Source organism: Amblyraja radiata, chromosome 15 (assembly GCF_010909765.2).
Source record: "Amblyraja radiata isolate CabotCenter1 chromosome 15, sAmbRad1.1.pri, whole genome shotgun sequence".
NCBI lineage: Eukaryota > Metazoa > Chordata > Chondrichthyes > Rajiformes > Rajidae > Amblyraja > Amblyraja radiata.
The window spans coordinates 6,424,945-6,442,634 of record NC_045970.1 but is presented as its reverse complement, the minus strand read 5'-3'; the positions used below and the strand labels follow the sequence as shown (position 1 = coordinate 6,442,634).

General features: G+C 44.7%; 1 protein-coding gene across 1 annotated transcript in view; it reads left to right on the top strand.

Moving 5' to 3' along the window:
• Positions 1 to 10,925, top strand: part of LOC116980993 (1-phosphatidylinositol 4,5-bisphosphate phosphodiesterase epsilon-1-like) — a 38,214-nt gene extending 27,289 nt beyond the window's left edge. Inside the window, exon 2 of the mRNA XM_033033575.1 lies at positions 9,231 to 10,925. Within this exon, the coding sequence (XP_032889466.1) occupies positions 9,601 to 10,875 (1,275 nt within the window). The 5' untranslated portion in view covers positions 9,231 to 9,600 and the 3' untranslated portion in view covers positions 10,876 to 10,925. The remainder of the gene's footprint in view (positions 1 to 9,230) is intronic.
• The last annotated feature ends 6,765 nt before the right edge of the window (positions 10,926 to 17,690 follow it).

Genomic DNA, 17,690 nt, shown 5'->3' with positions numbered 1-17,690 from the left:
AAATCTACATGCCGAACAATAGGGTATATGTTTGAGGATTTCAAAGAAAATGGTCCAAAGTCATAGTTATAGCTTCAGAATCCTGTTTGGTCTTTAATGGTTAATTGAGCTGCATATGTGCGTACAAGGGAATATGTCCAGGTGACGTACCGTGGCCTGGGTTTATCGTTTAAGTCATATTTTAATGCTGATGACAAGATGTTGAGTGGAGCCCTGCTCAGCTGTAGAAACTAAACCTGACCCGACCATGGCTCATCAAAACCAACTCCAATTCCAATAGATAGACACAAAATGCTGGAGTAACTCAGCGGGACAGGCAGCATCTCTGGAGAGAAGGAATGGGTGATGGTTCGGGTTGAGACCATTCCTTCTCACCAGAGATGCTACCTGTCTCGCTGAGTTACTCCAGCATTTTGTGTCTGTCTTCGGTGTAAACCGACATCTACAGTTTCTTCCTATCCGTTTCCAATACTTCGTTTTGCTTATCACAGCACAGTACACGGCTGTTCAATATGTTAGGTCTGTACTGCTCCGAGCAGTGCAATCTCATAAATTCCTCTCCCCTTCGCATTTCCTTGCAATAATGAATCTTGCTTGTTCTTGCGTATGCAACAGTCCCCCCCCCCCTCCACCCCCCCTTACTTATTTTTGCTTCCTAGGTTAATTTACGCAACCAAAGAATCTACCTCGGTTCATCTAAACCATATGCAGGAAAAGAGACTGGCAATGCTGCAAGTATATTGCTATCAATAAAAAAGCAGAGGCAGTTGAAATATTAAACTTAACTGGATAAAATACCAGGCTGGATCAATCTAATCCAATCCAAACACAAATATTTAAACAGATAATATGCAACTGACCCAATTATGATATATAGCTTGAGTTAGTTAGTCATTCACTAATTGAGATGCCTTTTCTGTTAAACTATAATACCTGGGTTTCACTGTTCCCATTGAGAAAAAGCCGTGTGTGGGATTCAACATGAAACCAATATTGATAGAAGCAGAATGGAAATGCACTTTGCATGGTGAAACTTATAAGAATCAGTAAAAAGTTGGACTGCATATTTCATTAGGTAGTGTTAGTATATCAAAATAGCGGAAGGCAACTTTGTAACTGGAATTTGTACAACAGTATTCACACAGCAGTTCTCTGGTAAGGTACTTTCATGAAAATGCAAGACTTTCTTTTAAACCATAGACATGTGTCATTTTGAGACTACACCATTGAATGTTGAGTAAATGTTTGGCATGTCCCTGCAGACATTTGTGTATAAAATGTGTCAGAAGAGACTGCAGATGCTGGTTTAAAGATAGACCCAAAAGCTGGAGTAACTCAGTGGGTCAGACAGCATCTCTGGAGAGAAGGAAAAGGCGACATTTCGGGTCGAGGCCCTTTATCGAACTCATGATATAAGCACAATAAGAGTCTGAAGAAGGGTTTCGACCCGAAATGTCGCCTATTTCCTTTGCTCCATAGATGCTGCCTCACCCGCTGAGTTTCTCCAGCATTTTTGTCTACCTTCGATTTTCCAGCATCTGCAGTTCCATCTTAAACATAAGCACAATAAGTATTCTTTTGACGGGTGTCCCTGGAAAAAATATTTTTACTTTGTAGGTTAAGTTGACTTGTGTACCCTGACCCATATCAACTGAGTCTACTGAAACAAACATGCTGCATTATTACCAAAGATCCTATAGCGAGCAAGATAGACCACTCGACGAAAAAGATGTACGGTCATGGGCAGATTCATGGGTAATTTTCAGCCCCATTTCCGTAACCGGCTTCCGTCTCCGCACCAAAGATCCCATAGCGGAGCAAAGATACTTGTGCGGAGATCCTTGTAAAAATAAACGTTCTTTGGTAAAAATCTTCTCCTCATTTTCAGAATTAACACAAACTGTTCCCCCGCAACGTTGATTACACTGCGAGTCGGGTTGGGTCGGGTTACTGAAATGGATGAAAAAAAGGCCCACGTTCTGCTCCATTGCGTACTACACGTCAGCCCATTGCATTTAGCAGGAGTGGTCTATCTTCCTCCACTATAGGATCTTTGATTATTCGTGAGACAAAGGTATGATTTTGCTTTGAGGTAAATTAAGGTTGGGGAGGCAATTATTCCAATTCCCTTTTAAAACAGTTCTCTGTTGCTGCAGGAAATGAAAAATATAGTTTCCTTGTGTAGAGATAATTTGTATACTGTAAACCCTTGTTATAACAGACCACAAGGGGGAACAGAGTCCGTTATTGTCGATTGTCCACTATAACCGAGTAAGGTATTATCAGCGGTAGGAATATTGATTCCTCTAACTTTAAGTAACCCTTGCATCCCCTCTCTTTCCATCCCTCACCTGCCCAAGTCATACCAGCTTCAAAGTCATCTTGTTGAGTCTCATTGTCTGTAACTCACTTTCACCATTGCCTACAGCTAACGATGGCCTGTTTCCCCTTTCATCATTACTTTTTTGCATATCTTACATTCATTTGTTCTATATCTCTATATCACCATCTACATCTCATTTCCCTTTCCCCTGACTCTCAGTCTGATGAAGGGTCTCGATCATGATCACAGTGAATGGCAGTGCTGGCTCGAAGTGCCGAATGACCTATTCCTGCACCTATTGTCTATTGTCTATTGACCCGAAACGTCACCTATTCCTTTGCTCCAGAGATGCCGTCTGACCTGCTGATTTCCTCCAGCTTTTTGTGTCTATCCAAGGTATTGGATCATTGTATGTACCTGAAACAAAGAACTGCAGATGAAGGTTAATACACAAGAGGACACACAGTGCTGGAGTAACTCAGTGGGTCAGGCAGCATCTCTGGAGAACATGGATAGATGATGTCGGGACCCTTCAGACTGACTCAATCAGCTGAGTTACTGCAGCACTTTGTGTCGTTTCACCACAAAAACTAGATGGCGATGCCGCTGGTCTGCACCAGCGAGCCCTTCTTCTCCGGTTGATGCAGCTGCTGTTGTGGCAATAACAGTCGCTCCAACTGTACTGTGCTGTGAGTGATGGGATCACTGCTGCACCACATGGCATTGGAAGCAGAGGCTGGGTAGCTGGCTGGTGCGGTGTTGGCAAGCCCATCCTCTAAATCCATTATAGGAAGGGTCTGAAGAAGGGTCTCGACCCGAAACGTCACCCATTCCTTCTCTCCAGAGATGGTGTCTGTCCCGCTGAGTTACTCCAGCATTTTGTGTCTGTCCATTACAAAGAGCTCCGTTAAAATGATATTAATTTGGCAACGATAATCTATTTTTTGAAGTATGCTCTTCATCCATTGAATGGTAAGTGATCAATATGCCAGTGAAATGTTAGCATTGCCCCTTTGATTCCTAAAAATGGCAAATATATTGGTGAATATGATTTCCACTGTTATCTGTTCATCATGACATGATACTTGTATGAATTTACTGTTCTAAGCAGTCTACTGCTGTGTTCTTGAATCACTTCCCTGCATTATCATTCATACAAAGTATTACTTTCGCAACATGTGGATAATTGCAATGTCATTTAAATCTGCAATATTTATGTTCATCTTTTTTTAAAGAAATGATTCGCATTTAGGCTCTGCCTTTCAAAGTCATGTGCAATATTTGAAAGTTGATTTATAAGCCACTTTTTGCACTTTAACTCGTTGACGTGAATTTTCCTATGCCAATATGTACATTTATATTCGGGACCCTTCTTCAGACCATCTGAAGAAGGGTCTCTACCCGAAACATCACCCATTCCTTATCTCCAGAGATGCTGCCTGTCCCACTGAGTTACTCTGGCAATTTGTGTCGATCTTCGGTGTAAACCAACATCTGCAGTGCCATCTTGTACAGACATAAGTGACATGCTTAATTTTTATTATTTTGAGGGGCCCGTGTTCATTCTGTTTTTTGCAACTAATGTCTCTCTGGTCAGCAGACAGCAGTTACATCTAGATTGGGTCCTCACTTGAATATCATTGCAACTTACTGCAAGAGAGCCACTGGCAACAACTTGTATCTATATCAAGGTTTTAAGGCAGTGAAATGTCTCTCAGTCCTACTAAAGAAGTGCTTCTGCAGCAGGTTCTAGGCTTTGCACCTTTCTCGAACGTCAGTGAAGTTGAGCTAAGCGATCAACTGAACATTATGGACACAGAATGCTGGAGTAACTCAGCGGGACAGGCAGCACCTCTGGGGAGAAGGAACGGGTGATGGTTCAAGTCGAGATCCTTCTTCCAATGTCACCCATTTCTTCTCTCCAGACATGTCCTGCTGAGTTACTCCAGTAGAAACATAGAAAAATAGGTGCAGGAGTAGGCCATTCGGCCCTTCGAGCCTGCACCGCCATTCAATATGATCATGGCTGATTTTGTGTCTATCTTCAGTGTCAACCGCTATTTTGTGTCTATCTTCACTGTCAACCAGTATCTGCAGTTCCTTCGCATTAGATGATCATCTGCGATTGTAAAGAAAGTTTTATAAAGACTTTATGATTGTAAAGACTGTAAAGAATGTTTTTGAGCTTGGGGAAGGAAGGGCTTGTGGACATGGTCAATGGGAGCAGAGAGGAGGTGATGGGTGTGGACCAAAGGAGACCAGTGGTCAAGGGTGGGGATATCTGGATAGACTCGGGGGTGGATTCAACATCAATGTGGAAATGTTTGGGTTGATCAGGGCCTGTGATCAGAACTTTCCAAGATCAGCCTTGATAAAATGGGGAGACTGAAAACTAGAAACCATAGATACGTTTACCTGTTATTTGACATTGGGGAAAATATGAGAATTCATTACTAAGACCCAGGAGGATGCTTAGACAATCATTATGCAATTGACAAGAGCAATATGATTTTATGAAATAAATCCTGTTCATTAACTTTAATAAAGTTCTTGTGAGAATATAATGTGTAGGATGGACAAATGGGAGCTGGTGGGACCAATATTTTTGGTGTTCCAGAAGGCATTCAATTAGGTGCCATGCTAATAACAATTCTTAGGGGATTATGAGTGATATCCTCAATGTGTGCATAGGATAATCGACTAAGTAACAGTAAATGAATAACTTCCATCTCGGCAACTAGTAGGGTGCCAGGAGGATCAGTGCTGAAGCTTCACCCATTCACAGTCACCATTAATTATTTAAATGAAGGGATCAAGTGCATTGTTCAATGATGCAAAGATATGTGGTAACGTCAGTTCTGGGGTACACGTGGAATGTGCAGAGAGGTATCTAATAGTGCTGGAGGAATTCAGCAGGTCAGGCAGCATTTAGGGAGGGAATGGGCCAGTGACGTTTCAGGTCAGGACCATTTTTCAGATTCTGCATTGCCTCGTCTTTCCAAAGGAATATATAGATGGATTAACTCAGCGGGTTTCGGCCCGAAACGTTGCCTATTTCCTTCGCTCCATAGATGCTGCTGCACCCGCTGAGTTTCTCCAGCATTTTGTGTACCTTCGATTTTCCAGCATCTACAGTTCCTTCTTAAACATATAGATGGATTACATGAGTGGGCAGATGGAGTACAAGGTGTGGTGAGAACAGAGTGCTCTGGTGAGTTTTAGTTTAGAGAAACAGGCCCTTCGGCCCACCGAGTCTGCACTGACCAGCGATCCCCGCACATTAACACTACCCTACACACACCAGGGACACTTTACACTTACACCAAGCCAATTAACCTACAAACCTGTACGCCTTTGGAATGTGGGAGGAAACCGAAGATCTTGGGGAAAACTCACGGGGAGAATGTACAAACTCTTTACAGACAGCAACCGCAGTCGGGATCAAACCCGGGTCTCTGGCGCTGCAAGCGCTGTAAGGCAGCAACTCCACCACTGTGTCACCGTGCCGCCCTTAAGTGATCGACCATGAGCATTGGGGGACCCAGTGAGGTCAACAAGAACAGGGGCCATGATGAGGGTCATGGGACTGTGGGAACCGGCGGTGCTCGGCACCATGAGAACGGTGCCAGCGAGCGAGGGAACGGGGGCTGGTGTGTCCAATGTTACTGGGATCCCAGGCAGTAATACTGATAATCGGCCATCCAATTGCTTGGTAATCAGCAGATGATCATCTAATGTGATTTCTGAACAACTGGATATTAGATTATCAATGTTTTACAGTGACGAGGATGAGCGATTATCAAGGTACCAGCCATCAAAACTGAAAATGGGGATAAGGTCATAAGGTCATAAGGAATAGGAGCAGAATTTAGACCATTCAGCCCATCAAGTCTACGCTGCCATTCAACCATGGTTGATCGATCGCTCCCTCCTAACCCCATTCTCCTGCCTTCTCCCCATAACCTGTACCAATCAAGAAAAGCAACGCTTTTTAAATAAGTGGTGTAGCGGTCTGCATGGTTGATCCCTGCGGTGAGTTTCTACAGCTACAGGCCAGCACTGATAAATACACAGAACTTCTCAAAAACATGGGAAATTATTTCATCTGATGTTAAATTCTAATTTGAACATGGACATTGAATCAAGAACTGTGCAGCACAGAAGGAAGATATTTATCTCATATATTCTTCTTGACTGTTTCAAAGAGCAGTTTAATAGGTCTGCTACATATCTCTGCCATTTATTCCGGGCAAGTTTCGATGGTACTATTGAATTTGGTTCCACAATAATACTCTGATAATCCGCTATTTGATTATTCAGATTATTCAGAAATCTCAATGGTTCTCACTCATTAATAAATCGTCCCCATTAGCCCATGGACATGCAATTCAGGGGTCGTTGCACTTGTGAGGGCAGCTGTATGTAAAGGGGCTGTCCCACTTGGGCGACCTAATTGGCGAATTTAGAAGAGTTTGAAAAAATGTCATGTTGAAGACCCTCTTTGACTATGTTGAAGACCTCCTTCGATCTCCTTTGACTATGTTGAAGACCAGCTTCGACTATCCACGACTAGCTACAACTAACTTCGGGAAAATTGGACACCGAATAGTGGAGAGTGAAGACTATCTCCTTCGATCTCCTTCGATATCCCTTCGACTATGATGATGACTATCTACGACTACCTTCGACTACCCTCGATTACCTACGACTAACATGCCGACCTACTATGACTAAACCTACGAGTAAAAAAAGTAACGATTTTTTTCCATGGCGACCGTTTTTTACTCGCGAGCATTTTTTAACATATTGAACAAAACGTCACGACCCACACAGTTCACGGGGAGAATGTACAAACTCTGTACAAGCAGCACCTGTAGTCATGATCGAACCTGGGTCTCTGGCGCTGTAACTGCTGCTGCTCTGCATTGCATTTAATTAAATGCTTATCTCATACATTGGCTTCTGTACTCTCAGAAGAAAAACAGATTGACATCCTCGGGCTAATATATTTTATATTTTGAAAAGTACGACAAGTTGATTAAATATTTAACTGCGTCAGCTTGCCAATCTGCAGGAAATTACTTTATAACTAAACCCTTTGGTTGTTTGCAGAGCAATTCACTGAGAATTGTAAAACCTGTTCAATAGATCAAAGAATTGCAAATGCAAATTGCTGAGAGCCTTTTTTCTTTGTGCAAACATTTTGTTTGCGCTAAAATCATCAAGATGTAAACCAGCTCCACCCACAAACTGCTCACATTTCCAGATTATATAAATCCTTGTGCGATGAGTTAAGGGCCTGTCCCACTTGGGCGTCATTTGCGCGTCACGCAGGCGGCGCACGAAGATTTTGTGAATCCCCAAATCCTAGTGCTCCGCAAGCGACTGCATATGTCACTATGCACCGTGCGCGCGTAATGCACGCCATGTGCGTCGTGACGGGTAAATGTTGGCGCGTAAATGACGTGTAAATGACGCCCAAATGGGACAGGCCCTTGACTGTTAATTGGTGCACTGAGGTTGCCCTTAAAGTTTAAGATGTTTCCTTCATGCATCAGGATACCAATAAAGGCCAGTATAAAGTTATTTAAATGTTAGAACCACGTTACAAGTGATAGATTTTGATTAAAATGCTTATATTGGTTAATTAACTAATTTCCAATTTTTTGAATAAAATAACACCATGTTTCCTCCAATTAAAAAGGAAGGAATATTTCCTGTAGCAAATCTACTAGTCTAAATGTCGACTGTCTACTGATTCATGCAAGGTTGAGTTTGAACCAACATTGGAACGAAACATTACTTTTAGATAACTAGCACAGTTTGGAGAGGAAGGAACAGCAGATGTTGGTTTAAAACAAAGATAGATACAAAATGCTGGAGTAACTCAGCGGGACAGGCGGCATCTCCAGAAAGAAGGAATAGGTGACGTTTCGTGTCGAGAATGGATCGACTGGGCTTGCGTTCACTGGAATTTAGAAAGGCGAGAGGGGATCTTATAGAAACATATAAAATTCTTAAGGGATTGGACACGCTAGATGCAGGCAAAATGTTCCCGATGTTGGGGGAGTCCAGAACCAGGGGTCACAGTTTAAGAATAAGGGGTAGGCCATTTAGAACTGAGATGAGGAAAAACTTTTTCACCCAGAGAGTTGTGAATCTGTGGAATCCTCTGCCACAGAAGGCAGTGGAGGCCAATTCACTGGATTATTTCAAGAGAGAATACAAGCCCTGTCCCATGGTACAAGTTCATTCCAAGAGCTCTCCCGAGTTTGCCCTGATTCGAACTCAGAGATTTATGGTAATGGCCACTCGTCGGTACTCGGGGCTCTCGTGGACATGTTGAAAAATCTTCACGAGTCTTCCCGTGCTTACCTGCCGTTAGCGAGTCTTCCCGAGTACCTGCCGTTAGTGTTACGAGCCGCAAAGAGACGTCCCCGAGCTCCGACGTACCCACTACGTTCATTCTCCGTACTTAGCATGAGTTTTATTTTTTTTAAACTCAGGGGAGCTCTTGGAATGAACTCGTACTGTGGTAGCAATTAGATATAGCAATTAGATATAGCTTTTAGGGCTAACGGAATCAAGGGATATGGGGAAAAAGCAGGAACGGGGTACTGATTTTGGAGGATCAGCCATGAATGACATTGAATGGCGGTGGTGGCTCGAAGGTCCGAATGGCCTACTCCTGCACCTATTTTCTATGTTTCTATGCTGCCTGTCCTGCTGAGCTACTCAGCATTTTGTGTCTCTCTTCTCTCTTTGTACCCCGATTGCTAATTGTACTGAACAACCTCCACCTTATATCGTACTGTACTTCTCATTGCCATTCTGATTTTTATGGTCACATATTATTTATAGAAAATGTCTGCAACTCTCGTTCATTTGTTTTTTCTTGGTTTTACAGTGAAACGAAATATGAATTTGAAGACTGCATGAGGAAAAATAATTTTCTTTAACTGCAAAGGCAAAAAACAAAATCGCTTTTCACTAAACGATTTGTAATATCCATCGTGAAGGAAGCAGCATGAATTTCTAAGCCTGCAAAATGGCTGATTTCTCCCAGCTAATGTGGAAGATACAGAACAGAATCCTTTATGTCATACAATGCTTGAGAGTCCAGCTGCTCACTGTTTGAACGATCATGGGTTTTAGCAACTGGTAAAGTTTCGCTGACTTTGAAACTCCCACTAAAGGGATAGGCTCTGAGTTCAACCTTTATTGATGCTAGGCTTCAGCAGGGACATCTTCAGAACCGCCACCGTATACTCCATGCTATGACAGTCAAAGAAAATAATCAGAAGAATACCAAGAGTCCTTCTTTCATCATGACCTCCGAAGGAATAGCTGCTTCTGTGTTTGCGACTGTGGGCCCAGGTAAGATGATATCTGGCCAGTCAGCTGAAGATGAAAATAGGTTGAGTAATTCGGGCTGTGCTATTAAAATAAACCATGTTGTCAATGAGGGAATGCTGGCTGTAGATCCTCTGTCAGTCCTTCGGGGTGCTGCTGAGGCTCCTGCAGAATTGCAGGGGGTAGCACACACGACGGGGTCAGTCATGTCTGTGGCACAACTGACGACAAAATACAATGCTGCAGGTGGAGTCGAGCTTCAGGGTAGAGCAATGGGAGGCTCGGGCTCAAGTGTGGGGAGCCCCACTGGAAACAGAGGCCGGTCTAACCAGGGACAATGTGATTCTAGCTTGTTGTCAGACAACCTCAAGCCATGCCACTCGCAAACAGATGGAGATGCACGCAGGAACCTCGAGATTCAACCCTCGGTCTTGGGTGAAGGGATCAAAAACCCAACCGAAGAAAAATCTTCAATGGGTACGTCATCAACGTTCAACCGTGCAGTAGTAGAAGACACTTGCTTGAAGAAAAAGCACCATGTCAGCTGTGAGGATAAGCACAACCACGTCTTTCATCCCGAACAGTGTTCTCCGCAGACTTCATTCTTCCACGTTGAAGATGCCTGTCGATCTTCAGCTTTTACTAGTGCATCACACACGTTACTGCAATTTCCAAAGGACTGCGTTGTAGAGGGTGTACACAACCATAACTATGCTTGTCCGAGCGTGCGATCCACAGAGGCAGGGTTAGGCGTAGACCAAAGAAAGCTGAAGGTGAAACCACTGACTGAATGGTTTGTTGCAGGTCATTTGGTCAACCGCTTTCCTCTGAGGCCTTCAGTCAGCCATTTTGATGATTCGGATGATGCCTGTGATGAAGGAATGGAAGATGAGTTTAACCGTAACAGAAAGGAGCGCTCCACGTTACTGTTTAGACGATACAACAAGAATAACAGGGAAGTGAAGAAATCTGTTTACACGGGATCTAAAGCACGCACGAGAAGATTACCGTCGGGACGCATTGGCGCGACGGCGAGCAACTCTGTCAGACAAAAGAGAAATCCTAGCCACCATGTGAAAGTTCCCAGAGTTCTCAATGAGAAGCACATGATATGCCAAGCTCTGCTGATGGCGGATATGTGGACCAGACCCAGCAGGTACAAGGTAAGATACCACCACTGCTGCTGCTACTTTAACTGATTTGTGTATTTATTATCCAAGGCTATTTATTATGGATTCAATTGGTGGTTTTAGAAACGAAAATAACTGCAGTTTTCAGATGTCAACTTTTGATAATAATTCTGACTTGCTGGCCGATGTAAGATGTTTTTCATCCTGTCTATACGGTTGGAACCTGGATATTAATGTTGGCATGGCCTTCAGAAATTCCCACGTTGGACTCCATTGTGAAGTATTTGCTGAGCAGCCTGGTCAAAATAGAAATGTGGATGTGGGCTTTTAATGAACAAGTCTGAACTGTCGAGAGTTAACTTTTGTTTTCACTATATCTACGCTTACCATAAACACCTGTGTAAATACTGAGATAAAGCTGGTTTATTGGTGTTTATCGCATTCAAAAGCCATAGGAGCGACTTTCCAGGAACCCTAAACCAGCAACTAGTGTTTATTATGTGCAATGACTTTTAGGAATATTCAATCATTTTCAGATGTACAGTATTAAAAATGTTTTGTGACTTTTTTCCCCCTGGTGATTCGTTCTAATTTAATGAACTGTGCGGTGAATGTAAGAGGAACATTTGATTTGTGGGTTCTGGCTGCGATTGAGTTATGAAAATAGCTGAGTCCCTTACAACTCGTGGTAAATTGGAAGATAAATGTGACTATTCTAACAAAATGTAAATGTAAATCAAATAAGTCATAAATGGAGACTTTCATGATTGTATTACTTTCCCCGTCAACAGGAATGTTGTTATTTTGTTTTCTTCTATTATACCACATTTTTGAAAATTAAAAATTGCAGAAAAATGATGTGATGAAGAATAATGCTCCATTCAAGGTCTTCCCATCTAGCTTCCATCCCATGTTCACAACCAACTCCTCCCTGGCTAAATAAGGAGAGGTTGGACAAGCTAGGACATTGATCGAGCCTAGGAGACTGAGGGGGTGATCTAATAGACATGGTTGAAGTCATGAGGGACATGGATATGGGGAACGGACACAGGTTTTTTCCCAGAGTGAGGGGAAAGATTTAATAAGAACCAGAGGGACAATTTTCTCCACACAGAGCGAGTCATGTATGAAATGAGCTGCCAGAGGAAGTAGTTGAGACAAGTACAATAGCAACATTTAAAGCCTTTGGACAGGGACATGGATAGGAAAGATTTAGAGGTTAAATGAGACTAGCTCAGATTGGTAGCTTGGTCACCATCGACCATTGGTTGCTCAGCACTTTACCTCCCCTTTCCCATTCCCAATCTGACCTTTCTGGCCTGGGCCTCCTCCATTGTCAGAGTTAGGCCCAGTGCAAATTCGACCTCATATTTCACTTCGGTAGTTTACACCCCAGCGGTATGAACATTGACTTCTGTAACTTCAAGTAGCCCTTGCTTTCCCTCTCTCTCCATCACCTCCCCCTTCCCAGTTCTCCCACCAGTCTTCCTGTCTCTGACTCCATTTTATCTCATAATACTGCCCACTCCCCTGACCCTGAAGAAGGATCTCAACCTGAAACATCACCCATTCCTTCTCTCCAGAGATGCTGCCTGTCCAGCTGAGTTACTCCAGCATTTTGTGTCTATCTTCGATTTAAACTAGCATCTGCAGTTCCTTCCTACACTTACCATAGACCAGTTGGGTCGAGGAGCCTGTCTCTTTGTTTAATTTAGTTTAGAGGTGGAAACAGGCCCTTTGGCCCACCGAGTCTGCATCGACCATCGATCACCCATACGCTAGTTCTATCCTACATATCAGCAACAATTTACAGAAGCCAATTAAGCTACAAACCTGCACGTCTTTGGAGTGTGGGAGGAAACTGCAGCACCTAAAGAAAACCCACGCGGTCACATAGATAATGTACCAATTGCATACAGACAGCACCCGTAGTCAGGATCGAACCCGGGTCTCTGGCGCTGTAAGGCAGCAACTTTTGTGTTGTATGACTCTGAAACGTTAAAATATCAAGGAGAGTAAAGTGGATTACATATTGATGTCCTAGTCTGGCACTTGAATCACTGGCTCATACAGAAGTGATCCAAGTAAAAACAATACAAATCTTGTTAATGCTACTTGGATAGATTATGACCTCTGCTGTAAAATCCAGTATGTAAATGAAAGATTACTTGGCAATATAAACTCATTGGTGTACTTTGCTGTCATCAATAGGTATAAAAGTGCCTCATTCACTAGCACTAACACTCACTAAGCAGAGAAAGTTCAAGTTCAATTGTACAGGAATAAAGCAAAATGTATTGATGTGACTTTGAGAACACGACACTGTACAGGGAATCAGTTAAAGAAGTATTTGTGCCTGAAAGAGCAAATGATTTCACGTCGAACAATCCTCGTTCACTGCGTACCGTAGCCCTGTCCCCGAACACTACCTCCACTGCATTGACGACTGCATTGGTGCTACCTCCTGCACCCATGCAAATCTCACTGACTTCATCCATTTCACCACTAACTTCCATCCAACACTCAAATACACCTGGACCATTTCCGACATCTCCCTACCGTTTCTAGACCTCACCATCTCCATCGCAGGTAACAGACTACTGACCGACATCTACTACAAACCTACTGACTCCCATGGCTATCTGGACCACACATCTTCCCACCCTGCTTCCTGTAAGGACTCCATCCCCAACTCCTAATTCCTCAGTCTACGCCGCATCTGCACCCAGGATGAGGTGTTCCACACCAGGGCATCGGAGATGTCCTCATTCTTTAGGGAACGGGGATTCCCCTCTTTGGCTAAAAATGGGGCTCTCACCAGGGTCTCTTCTATATCCCGTAGCTCCGCTCTCTCTCCCCATCCCCCCCACTCGTAACAGGGACAGAGTCCCCCTTGTCCTCACCTTCCACCCTACCAGCCGTCACATACAACAGGTATAGACCGGTTTATGGTTCCTCATCCAAAGTCCACAATCAGTTCTTTGATCTTATGGGCCTGTCCCACTTAGGCGAATTTTCGGCAACTGCAGTCACCACATGGTCGCCACATGTTCGAGGGTAGTTGCCGGGGAGTCGCCTTCATGGTCGTGAGGAGTTTCCACATTCTGGGAACTAGTCGCGGCCTCATTATGGTCGCCTTGAATTTTTCAACATGTTGTGAATTTAGCGGCGACCAGAATGAAGCCGCCGTGGAGAGTAGCGAGAATTCTCGTGCCGTAGGTGGGTCGCCAGGAGGTCCTAGTGGGTTGCCAGGAGGTTGAAGGTTCTCGTAGGTTGTAGCCGGTGCTGACCATGAATGTCATTGGCTCATTGGGAAGAAAAAAGTGTAAGCAGTAGTTTTCAGAACCAATGATAACCGACTGGTAATGTTAATGTCCGCCGAGCTTCACAGCCATGTATCTCTGGCTTCTTAACAGTTGTCTCCACTCCTTCTCCCCTCTTCTCCCCCCTCCTCCCCTCTTTTAAAGGACTTACCGTACACTGTGCTTTAGCCGTCTAAATTACAGCGCCAACCTTCCTGTTCATCGCGGTGCGTGTCTATCACCTTGGCTTTGCACCGTGTGAATTTTTTAGACAGGGCAAGCGGAGGGAGCGCTGTCTAAACAATTCACACGAGCTGGTGAAGGAAGCGATGTGTTTGTGTGTGTGTTGCACTCTGACGGCCGCCGGCAGTCTGCTGAAAAGGCCCATAACTGACATTGAGAGCCAGGTTGTTGTTCAATGGGAAACGCTCTGGGAGAACCCAAAGCGTTTTAAAGATTTGCAACATCCGCTGCATCTTTATATTATTACGACACAATGGCCACGTGTGAATCCTACATTTTTTAAAATAATTCATCTTTGTTCAATGTCTCTATAGCCTTTCCTCCTTGCCTTTGCACAGTGTTAACTTTAACCTTATGTTCCCTGCTATTTAGAAAGCCTCTCTACCATTTGTCTTAACACACGTCTGCAATTAAACTCACCACCCTGATGAGGTTTATTGCCATCAGCTTAGTTTACAACCCCCAATGTTTACTTTAGCTGTGGCGTGGAATCTAAACACCATGATAAATCTATTTATTGCCTCTCAGAACATGTTGGATTATTTTCCCACCCTGGTTGCCCAGTGTATAATCTCTTGGGTAGTAGACATTGGATAATATGCACATTACAAACTTCTCGTCTTCCTCATAATTGTCCGATTTCCGACATCATCGTGTCCACACTGTCCTCAAGTGTGTTCCTCCAGGGCTGGTCAATCTATGACTGAGTACATCTGCAAAACAGTGTCGCAGTTTCGCAGTAGTTTCACACAGAATAACTTGTGTGAGAATCACAATATTCTGTTTTGTGTTCTCCTCTGAGATCTCAATGATATAACTTGCGCTTGAGCACAAAACAGCTTGTTCCATTTACAGGGTAAATGAGTAATGCATGCTGCAGTTTTGAAACCATCAACATATCCATTACACCCTCTGCCTGACATCACCACTCTACCAAGAGAATCGCATACTCCACTGTTCAGCACCAGGTTGATGCCGTGCTGCTATCACCTTGGTTGCGATGCAGCATTGAGAATTAAAATGGAAGAATTCAATGGATATTAAAGCTCCCCCACCCCCCCTCCCACACTTTACTGGACCCCCACATTTCACCCCTCCGATCCCCTCCCCCACTTACTTTCCTCCCTCTGGGCTCGCAATTCACAACTCTTCAAGCCTGTCTCACACCTCCTGTTTTTATCTCTGGCCTTTGGCCCAACCATCAGCCCCCCCCCCCCCCCTCACCTGTGACCACCTATTACCAGCCATGCTTTGCCCAGCCTCTCCCATTTTTCCAGCTCTCTTCCCCCAACTCCCTCCTCCTCAATCAGCCTGAAGAAGGGTCTCAACCCAAAATGTCGACGACCAATGTTCCCCAGAGATGCTGCATGACTTGCTGAATTACTCCAGCACATTCCGCCCTTTTGTGTATTAACCAGCATCTGCAGTTCCTTGTCTCCAGCATCTTCCCTCTGCTGCCAGGAAAGCTACAAACAAGGCCAGAGCTTCTCATCAGATGTTCCCTATTAACTTTGAAAACTCAGTTGTGGCGAACACAATGTATTGAAGGTATATATGTGCTGAATATCAGAACTCTTTTTTTCCTCTTCCTTCTGATGTCTCCATCTAAGATTTCTAAACCACAGTGGTGTTCTTGAAGCATGTAGTTATGAACATGGAATTCCTTCCCATAATCCTAATGTGCCTGTCCCACTTAGGCGACTTTTTAGGCGACTGCAGGAGACTATGCAGTCGCCACATGGTCGCCACATGTTCGCGGGTGGTTGCCGGGGAGTCGCCTTCATGGTTGTGAGGATTTCCCACATTTTGGGAACTAGATGTGGCCTGATTTTGGTCGCCGAAAATTTTTCAACATTCACCATTTCAACATGTTGAAAAATTAGCAGCGACTGGAATGAAGTCGTCATGGAGATTAGCGAGAATTCTCGGGTCGGCAGGAGGTCCTAGTGGGTCTCCAGGAGGTCGAAGGTTCTCGTAGGTTGTAGCCGGTGCTGACCGGTAAATTTCATTGGCTCATTGGGGGACAAAAAGTAGTAGTAGTTTTCAGAACCAAGGATAACCGACTGGTAATGTTAAATGTCTGCTGAGATTCACAGCCGTGTATCTCTGGCTTCTTAAACGTTGTCTCCACTCCTTCTCCCCCTTCACCCCCCTCTTTTAAAGGACTTACCATACACTGTGCTTTAGCTGTCTTATTTACAGCGCCAACCTTCCTGTTCATCGTGGTGTGTGTCTGTGTCACCTTGGCTTGGCACCGTGGGAATGTTTTAGACAGCGCTCCCCCGCTTGTTCTGGCCCCCGCCTTTGCGATGTGTTTGTGTGTGTGTGTGTGTGTGTGTGTGTGTGTGTGTGTGTGTGTTCCACTCTGACAGTCACCGTTCCAGTTCCCGGTTTTTCAGGCAACTGCCGGCAACTTGACAGTCGCCAGCAGTCCGCTGAAAATCGCCTAAGTGGGACAGGCCCATAACACTTTACAAAGTAAATCTATGGTTCAGATTTTACTGGTAAATACTATCAGACTGGAAGTCAAATGGAGTCAAATGCACAAGTATCAACTTCACTGAACAGAAACCACATATGGATACACCAGTGAGTGGTGGACTAAACAGCAGGTCAGGCAGCATCCGTAGAGTAAAATCAGGGCTGCCAACTCTCATGCTTTGAGCGTGAGACTCACGCCCTCAAGCAAACTCTCACGCCCTCACGCTGATCAGAAATTTCTCACGCTCAGTGGTGAGACATTTTGTGATCAACGAAAATTTCAAAACTCGGATAAACTGCATGGTCCGCGGGTGTTGGAGAGCCGGGGCTGCGGGAGGGATGGAAGCAGAACCAGCGGCCGGAACAGATGTGGGGAGCCGGGACTGTCAAGTGTTTGCGGCCCTGTCGAGTGTTTGCGGGGCTGATGAATCGCTCGCTGCAGCTCTGGCCATGGAGCACTCCGGACAGTGCAAGTGTCCCGGGCCGTCGGAAGCGTCGGAAGCATTGCGCCGCTGCCGCTGCCGCTGCCGCGAGAGTCTCTATGCCGAAGGGACAGACTCTCAAAGGGAGGTGGAGAGAGAGAGGGGGGAATGAGACAGGGAGACAGGGGGGGGGGAGAGGGGGGTGAGAGGAGCAGAGAGGGGAGAGACAGAGGGGGCGTGAATGGTGAGAGAGAAGAGGGAGAGGGGGAGAGAGAGGTAGGGGAGAGGAGGAGGGGGGGGGAGAGGGGGGGAAAGAGAGAGAGAAGAGAGAGTTTTGCTTGTTCTCTCGAATTGGAGAGAGGCTTTTTCCGAGAGACTTTTTTCTCCCCGTAGCTCTGCTCTTTTTTCAGAGAGAGAGAGACAGAGAGAGAGCTCT